The following is an 8927-nucleotide window of genomic DNA, read 5'->3' on the forward strand; positions in this document are numbered from 1 at the left end:
TTCAGGGGCTTTTTTTTTGTATCTTTGAGGGTCTTTCTTTCTATTCACATACAACAGTGCATAATAATTATTTTTTTAATGAAAAAATTTCAAATTTACCTTAAAAATCCTTATGTTAAGTTATTAAAATAAATGTACAATCTGAACAGAGATAATTAGGCTATAAAATGCGATATACGTATCTAGATAGACCTGAAATAAAAAAAATAACAGATGTTACAAACTTAATGTTTGTTTGTTTGTTTGTTTATTTAGTCTGCACAATTATTATTTCAAGGACTTTATTATTGTTATTATTACTATTGTATTTTTAAAAATACATCTCTGAGAAAGAAATAAAATAAAATCCCTGAAATTTGTGATTCTATTATACGAGTCTTGAATACACTAGAGGGTTAATAATTGAGGCTTAGAGAGAAATCTTGGTCCATCTGATTATGACTAAATCAATTTATATAACATACCACATAATTCTCTATTATTAGCTACACTTATTGCTTCTATATTTCAAACAGCAAGCAAACACGTCCTCTCAGGGTCTCAAGCGGGTCCGCTGCGATCCCACAATGCACCGCTGCGCAGATGCAGATGGAATGTAGCTCGCTAGCCTTTCATGCTAGCCGCTGCATCGCAGTAAAGTTTGACAAACACATCATGAGCGGCTCGAACCCGCCGCCAGCGCTGCACTGACGACACATGCGGTACGTATACTCTTCATCCGCGAAGGTCTTCGATACAATCAGCCGAGAAAACGTTTGCAGTCCGGCCTCTGTGTGCGTGATGAAACAGCAGCATAGAAATTGAGATCGGGCCGATTTTAAACTAACATTCATATGTTAAAATAGTCATTATTAAATACATTAGTCTTATTAAGCTCGTGTCAAATTAAGCGCAGCTGTATCTCTGACAGTGGCAACAGGCAGCCAGTGTAAACACAGTCATGTACTTTAAGTTATTTTTTATTAGTTTATGCACATCAGCATTATTACGTCTGTGCATATAGAGCTTAAACTCTTATCTTAGGCCACTTCTTTTAAATCATACGTTGATACACTTCCTATGCGGGTCGTATTTAGTTTAAGTTGATGCATGTACATGTCATACATAACTTGACTTTTACAAAGTCTATGCATGTGGAATATTGTATTATTATTATTATTATTATTTTTTCCACCACTGATATAATTTTTGCGTTCCTACAGTCAAGATCGACTGGGCGCATTAAGGGAGCATTATCCGTAGAGATGCTTTGAAACAATATGCATTGTGAAAATGCAATAAAAATAAGATTGATTTGATTTGACAGTCTCATCTGGCTGCCAACCAGCTCATATAAGTCAGTAGAATAAGAGAATAATTATGTAAAGGTCATCCTGGGTTAATAATGAATCTCAATCTCATATTTAAGAGGTCAGTATCAATGATAAGAAAAGTACAGCAGGGTTAAATGTGGATTTAATCTTTCAATATTGATAAGTAGGAAAATGTTAAGTCACATTTATTTATATACTGTAGCTCTTTATACATCACAGGTTGTTTCAGAGCAGCTTTACAGTAATAACAGTTATATAGCAGCTTTACAGCAGCTTTTTATATTTATTATCCAATAGTGTCATTACATTTAGATTGATATTTTTTTTTTCTGAATATAAGCCTCATTAAAATAAGACAATTATGTATTACAATCCATTTAGAGTCAACTTGTTCATAATGAGACTTCTGACATAAAAAGGCATGAATGCTTCCTAATTAAATTAGTTTATGCTGCAGTGGCAATTTTGACGATAACTGTTCAAGACGGGTCAAGTCAGATTGAGTTTGTCATTTCTCCTCTTCCTCGCAGGTGATGAAAATGATTTTGGTTTGATTGTAGATAGAGGCTAGACCAACACTGGGTTCCCAAAGTCTGAGATCACGTTGAAAATATCCTCTTTTTTTAATTTAAACCTTGAAATAACGTTTTAGGATTTTTCAAAAAGATCACATTTCCTTCCATTGAAGCACAAGATACTCTTTGGATCATTCCCAAATCATGCTGGAGAATATGGATCATCAGGTTTTGCTGCTTCTTGTCAAAACGGGTGGGGATATGAGGTTTGTTTTCTTTAAACTCAAACTTGTTGTTTCTCTCAGCCAGGTCAGCAGAGAGGAAGTGCTGTGAACGCAGCTGTGTTGACTGCTGATAGGAATCCTTATGTTGGTCCTGTCTCTTCCTGTAGCTTCAGCTCAACTGCTCAGCGTTCAGCGATGAACATTGATGACAAGCTGGAGGGGATGCTTATGAAATGTAGCCCTGTGGGGCTTCACCACTCATCCAGAGCTTTGGGACCCTCAAGGGTGGAAGGAAGAGGAAGGAGAGGCAGTTTGGATATGACACTTGGGGAACGGAGCTTGGCTAACCATCCCCTTTTGGCAGAGGAGGATGATGATGATGATGAAGATGATGAAGACCTGGCAGGTGGAGGCCTAACTTCGCATGATCTGATATCCCAGGATGACCTCGTGGTTCATGAGGAGACAGTGAAAAACGACGGACAGGATGAAGCCGCCTTTTCACAGCGAATCTCCCATAAACTACATTATACACTCAATATTCCAGTAAGTGTACAGCTGTTCGAGCTGATTAAGAGCTAATTGCTGCTGCGCTTTAACAATATTATTTATTTTACTTGTGCAAGTTCCAACAGCGTTGTCCGTGAACCAAAACAAACTGAGTAAATATTGGGTAAAGTAAGTGTGCATTTCTTTTCAGCGTATTTGCTCAAATCTGATTTGTGGGAATTAAACTGTATTGTGGCTGTATTGTGATAAAAATATATTATTAATTCAGTAAATGAATTTAATTAATGATTGTTGTTGTTACTTTTGTTAGGTAAGCATAAAGCAGGAGATAAGAGTGCCAGACTCACTGATTCTCAATAAAAAGGAGAAGAAACCGGGGAGGGACCCATCTGACTGTCACAAAAAGAAGAAGAGAAAGCAGCGCTCGCCTGCAAAGGTTTAATATAATTCATCAGAGATGCCACTGATGAAATACCAATATGCTCTAAAATACCCATTCTCTAAATGTGAGAGATACTTTACCGTGCAAAACAGTGGCTGTAAAGTAATTTAAAGTTTGATGTGAGATTGAAAGTTTCCTGAAATTGCTTAATTTGTCTGCTTGCTTTTTTTTTATATATAATTTTATTTATATTAAAGGCTACTTGCAATGCTTACTGAGGTGATTGCACTCATAGAAATAATATTATACTAAAAACTGCTAGCACATCTATTACGGAAGCTGAACTGATTTTTATCATGTCCTTTTATGGTATTGCAAAGTATTATGAGCACACAGTTATGATACTTTAAACGAGCACAAGCATGAAAGATAAAGGTAGATTTTATAGACTATATTTCCTCCATCTTGTTAGATTCTCACTATTAATGAAGACGGCTCCCTTGGGCACCAGAACCCAAAATCTCATGTCTGTGAGCACTGCAATGCTGCTTTTCGGACAAACTACCATTTACAAAGACATGTCTTCATTCACACAGGTAAGTGGTGTAATGTGTTTTGGGAATAAATGACATATAAAAGAACAAAATGGTGAACATAATTTTTTTTTTTTTTTTGCAGGTGAAAAGCCTTTCCAGTGTAATCAGTGTGACATGCGCTTTATTCAGAAGTACCTGCTTCAGAGACATGAGAAGATCCACACAGGTAAGCAGAGAGGGATTAAAAACATTATACCAGTGGCAAATTTATGTTTCATTTCAAGTTGTCGTAAGACATTTTCTTCAAGAAATCTTTAGAGTCGATGATCTATTTATTAATGTAGTCCATTGCAAGCCCCTTTTTTTGTGTTAGTCTAGGGTTAAGGCCTACTTTTTCCCCTGTCAGTCTTGACTGGGAAAAAGTAGGCCTACTTGACCTGCCTAAATTTTTCTTTATATCATTCATAATAGCATGTCATGTCGCCCCTTTAGGAGAAAAACCGTTTCGCTGTGATGAGTGTGGAATGAAATTTATTCAGAAATACCACATGGAGAGACATAAGAGGACACACAGTGGTGAAAAGCCTTACCAGTGTGACTATTGCCATCAGGTAAGGGAAGTCCAAAGCAAATCACTGCAATTAAAATGTTAGCATGCATTATACAGTCTGAAACATGAGTATGTACAATTTCCCCAACAGTTTTTCTCCAGAACTGACAGAGTACTAAAGCACAGACGAATGTGCCATGAGAATAAGGACAGGAAGGTGCAGAAAGCAGCTGCCAAAGACGGCCCTCTTCGCACCTCAGAGACCTTGGGCTTCTCTTTTCCTGCCAAGGAATGCACGCTTCCCAAGAAGAAACGTCAGAAGACCTCTGATAAAAGTCGAGTTGGGCTCACAAGTCCCACTGTTGACAAAGCGGTTGAAGCTGGTAACGAGGAGAAGACGGAAGACCAGCTGGCCAAAAGCGAGTGTCTTCCTCTTTACACTGTAGCCACCAAGGTCAAGGACGAGTATGTCGTGACCGATTATTCCGTTGAGCTCCCTGATTCCCCGCCTGGCAACCGGCATCTTGCAGGGGAGGAATCGAATGATGAGATCATCAGTCCTCCGAAACTAGTCCTGAAGAAAATCGCCAGCAGGAGAGGTTTGAAACCGCAGGCCCAAGAACAGCCCCAGGGTCTCTCACCCTTGTCCTCATTCGAAGAGAGCAAAGTAACAAGATACACATTTGAAATTGTGGACAACAAAGGCCTCTTGGATGTCGAGACCAATCCTGACATGGAGTCGGTTGATTCCATCCAAGGAGGACAAACAAAACCAACCGGGAGCAGCACAAATTATGACGACGCCATGCAGTTTCTCAAGAAGAAGCGATACCTTCAGGCGGCTACGGCAAACACTAGTCGAGACTATGCGCTTAATGTAAGCAGCATTGTGTCGCAGTCTTCAGTCTCTCAGGCAGCTGTAGCAAGCGTCATCGATGAGACCGTTCCCGCCACAATCCTCTCTGAGACTCCGACGCTGAACGTGGAGATCAAGTCCACTAATGAGAAGAACGTCCTTCCAGACGAGGTCCTGCAGACGCTTCTCGATCACTACTCCAATAAGGCCAACGGGCAAGCAGAGATTTCCTTCAGTGTGGCGGACACCGAGGTCACATCCAGCATCTCTATCAACTCTTCCGATGAGAGCAGCCCCACTGAGACTTTGGGAACCAGCTCACAAGCACCCCCGCCCGAGAAGGCCAGCCTTCTGCAGGAGTACTCCAAGTTTCTCCAGCAAGCACTGGAAAGGACCAGTCAGAACGACACCTACCTGAACAACCAGAGTCTTACGTTTGTAAATGACAGTGCCAGTCTTGCTGGCCAGCCTTTGTTTTCCACGGAGAAGCAGTTCACCTCTCCATCCCGGTTCAGACCAAGCATGAACTCTCCATTGAGATCCACCTTGGAGAAACCAAACTTTAGCCTTTTAGTAGATTCCCAACACTCCTTCTCCTTTTCAGGTGACGAGACAACCCCTTCCTCCATTTCGCCAACGGAGGACTTCCTCGACCAAGTGACTTCTCCCAAAAAAACAGATGCGCAAAGCATTAGTCAGACATTTCAGATCGCTACTTTTGACCAGAACTTTCGATCTCAGTTTCCAAGCTCACGAGCTGGAATATCCTCACAGTTTAGCATTGCCAGTGGACAAGTTAGCCTGAGAGGTCATGGAGGAACGGACTTCCCAGAGTTCTCTCTTGTTAACGAAACAAGAACTCCGCTAACTTCATCTCCAGATGCTACAAGCAGCCAAACATTTGGCTAAACGAGCTTTTAATGATTTGAAGCATTTTAATGGCACTTTATAGTTCTGTCAGTGAAGGCAACGTGATCTCTGTGCAAAACCTTATGATTTTCCATCTTTAAACAATCACGCATGTGGAGCAGAGTGATGCATGCATTAGATTTCATTATCAGCACTTCTAATGGAGACTATGGGATACTCATTATGTGTCATTGCATTATTTGTTGGCTTGGGATGAATGCACTATGGCTTGCCAAATTAGTTAGCTTGTGCATTTTAAAATTAGAAATTCAAGCTACAACAACAGTGCTGTTGTAGTGGTCTAAATTATAGGGTCAATGTAGCTTCCTAGAGAGAAAAGGATACAAAAATCAATTCTGATTTGGCCTCTTTTTAGCATTCAGTTCTTTTGCTTGGAACAACAGGCTTAACAGACTGACCTAATACTGAGGGTCTATAGAAACTACTCTGACCTAGCATTACAATCGGTTTTTGCAATTGATTCGTTTTGTAAAATGTTGTCCGGAAAGGTACTGAAAGGACCTTACATTGATGCCCTAGACTTGAGTAAGGCACTTTGTGATTGATGTTCTGCAAGTCACTTTTGTTTAAAAAAAATGAATAACATTTTTCTGCCATTGTAAGCTAATTTGTGTATTTAATTTTTTTGTGCATTTAATTACTTCCTGGAACGTTTTTACAAATATTTGCATTCTCTGCTCCCATAAAGAATCTCTCCCAAGACACATTTTGTTTAGAGCAATCTGCAGGTATTGTCATACTGAATTTGTGTGGACCTAGCCCATAATTTTATATAATCATGAAATATTTTTGCACATTTCTCCTAAGGTTATTGGATCAAAACAATAGATATTCTCATGCTACTTCTGAATAAATCAGTACTCTCTTGCCAATCAGATTTAGGAGCACATGGGGAACAAGGCATCTGTAGAGGGTTTGTTTTCTTGAGTTTTCAGATGCGCTCAGTATCTCATAAACATTACCCATTTAAATAGCACTTTGAGCTCATGGGCAGTTTTTGTTATTGCTTTAAAGCACTTTTCAGTTCCCACCTTCCCTTTACATAATTTACACATTCATAAATCTGATATAATCTATATCAGTGTTGAGTGAAATCAAGAAAGTTGATTTAAGAATGTATGGGCTGAGATCATATTTTTTGCTTTTTCATTGTTTAAAAACACCCCATCCATTAGCAAATATGCCTTTGTATCAGATTCACTTGCTGTTACTTATTGGATCGATTTAGAAGAAAAAAATAAAGTGTAATGTTTGGTAAAGTTATACTAATATGTATATGTACACATAGCATTTATTAATCGCACATCTATCTTTGTTAGCTTAAAATCTAATCATGTAAATGAAAAGCTTTGTTTCTATTTTCTCAGATTGTTTATGGAAATTTACCTGCTTGCCCCATAACTGTTAATCATAATCTTGATTAATCTTAGTTTTATGATTTAAACTCATAGTATCATGCCAAACTGTACACTCATTTCTTTGTAAATCATTTAAAAAAAAAATATGTAAATTGTTTAATGGTTTTAGGAACACACAAATTCACTCTGCTCATGTTTTGTGAATGAGGCCCATTAAGAACAGTCTTGTGTGTATGTTTTTTTATAGTATGTTCTAGGTGACAGACATTTTACTGTGTTTATGATTACGGTCTATTATATGTGTGCCTAAACATTCCTTTATTGTCCCTTTATTTCTACACATTGTAAATAGGTTTTATATTATAATTTGTGCATTTTGATGTGCACGTCTTGGAGTGTAGAGAGAGTGCGACATGATTTAATATTTGCTGCCATTTGGGTTTACTCATTCCTGTAGTCCCCGATGGCTCTCAGCACAACTTTTGTGACTAAATCATGTTTGTGTTCTTGTTTGTAAAATTACAAATGTACTGTCCTCTAACAATTGCATCTGAATGCGTTTTTAATAATTATAATTTGATTAAATCTTGTATGGATATCATACACCATCAGAGGAGGAGTTTTTAGGATGTTATTTATCATTTTAATATCATGTGATATCTTCATTATAAATATTTAATCAATAATTACTGCTATAGATGCTCTAGAAATTGATGAAAGTGGAATGATAAGTTGAGGGAAGACCTTAATGCTTTGTTTTTGCTTTATTTCCTTTTAGTAAATTGTGGATTTTTTTGTTATTATTTGTTTGCTCAATTGCTATTTGTAAAAGGTCATATCCATTTAGACGCATGACTGTTGTTCTTTATTGACTGGGTTTTTTGAGCATCAATGTCTCATCTGGTGTTACTGATGGTGGATCATTGTTTTCTTTCAAGTTTAATTTGAGTGGAAAACTGAATGGTTTTATTTAGTAAGATCTTCTGACTAGTTTTAAACGTTTAATTTTATTGGGGAGTGCATGTCCTCTGACTGTCTTTGTACACTGGTTATATTTTTATATGTATCCATTTTATTGTAGCCAAATTATTTCCATAGAATATACTTTATTGCAATACTTTGCCTAAGACATGGGGAAAAAGTTCTGATTGGATGTTTTTGATTGCGTGCCTCTTGTTGTGTAATATTAAATTCCAAAATACATCAAGTTGTTGAGTGCTTTTTCCATGTGTCATGATCACTCATCACAGGAGTGGGTGGCCCCTGCCTGTTTAGTATAAGCACTACTGTGTGAATCTCATGAAACCAGCCCAAAAAGTGTCTGGTTCATTTTTAACAAAAATAAAAAAAAATGCATTTTGCTTAAAATAAATGAATCCTGTTTTTATAACCATTAAAAAAGGTTTTGCATTGTGATTGCATATATAATTTTATGACAATTAAGCATATTTCTCATAATTCTCTTGAACTAAATGCAAAAAAAAAGATTCTCAGTAAAAGCATATTATGTAAATTATATTTATTCACAGTAGTATTTCTGTGGTTTTAGTTCAGTCCTAATGGTCCTAAAAATAGAATTCATTTTGTGCAAATATTTCTTGTTGTCTATTTACTTTAAATCTGTGTTTAAATGTAACCCTGAGAACATTGTGAGCTAATCATACTGACAAAAATGTGGACTGGGGTTGAAAATATGGCTTTAAATCATGTATGGTTGCCACATGACCACAACTTTGCATAAAAGCATTTTAAA

The 8927-nt window shown here is 37.4% G+C and overlaps 1 protein-coding gene across 4 annotated transcripts; it reads left to right on the forward strand.

Moving 5' to 3' along the window:
- The first annotated feature begins 523 nt into the window (after positions 1-523).
- LOC109096026 (zinc finger protein 148-like) lies at positions 524-8381 on the forward strand. 4 transcript variants are annotated; one of them, XM_042764134.1, is made up of 7 exons: positions 524-701; positions 2220-2598; positions 2873-2998; positions 3417-3540; positions 3623-3706; positions 3973-4091; positions 4182-8381. In XM_042764134.1, the coding sequence occupies exons 1-7, from the start codon at positions 697-699 to the stop codon at positions 5793-5795; spliced, it is 2451 nt and encodes an 816-aa protein (XP_042620068.1). In that variant the 5' UTR covers positions 524-696; the 3' UTR covers positions 5796-8381. The 4 variants fall into 4 exon arrangements, with proteins under 4 accessions (XP_042620068.1, XP_042620070.1, XP_042620069.1 ...); XM_042764136.1 differs by having other exon boundaries at positions 525-701; positions 2138-2598; XM_042764135.1 differs by having other exon boundaries at positions 527-701; positions 2134-2598.
- The last annotated feature ends 546 nt before the right edge of the window (positions 8382-8927 follow it).

This window comes from Cyprinus carpio, chromosome A9, assembly GCF_018340385.1.
Source record: "Cyprinus carpio isolate SPL01 chromosome A9, ASM1834038v1, whole genome shotgun sequence".
Taxonomy (NCBI): domain Eukaryota; kingdom Metazoa; phylum Chordata; class Actinopteri; order Cypriniformes; family Cyprinidae; genus Cyprinus; species Cyprinus carpio.

Coding starts and splice junctions, on each gene's coding strand:
- LOC109096026 (XM_042764133.1), top strand. CDS start 2,033: ATGCTGGAGAATATGGATCATCAGGTTTTGCTGCTTCTTGTCAAAACG. Junction 2,599..2,872: donor ATTATACACTCAATATTCCA/GTAAGTGTACAG, acceptor TACTTTTGTTAG/GTAAGCATAAAGCAGGAGAT. Junction 3,707..3,972: donor ACATGAGAAGATCCACACAG/GTAAGCAGAGAG, acceptor TCGCCCCTTTAG/GAGAAAAACCGTTTCGCTGT.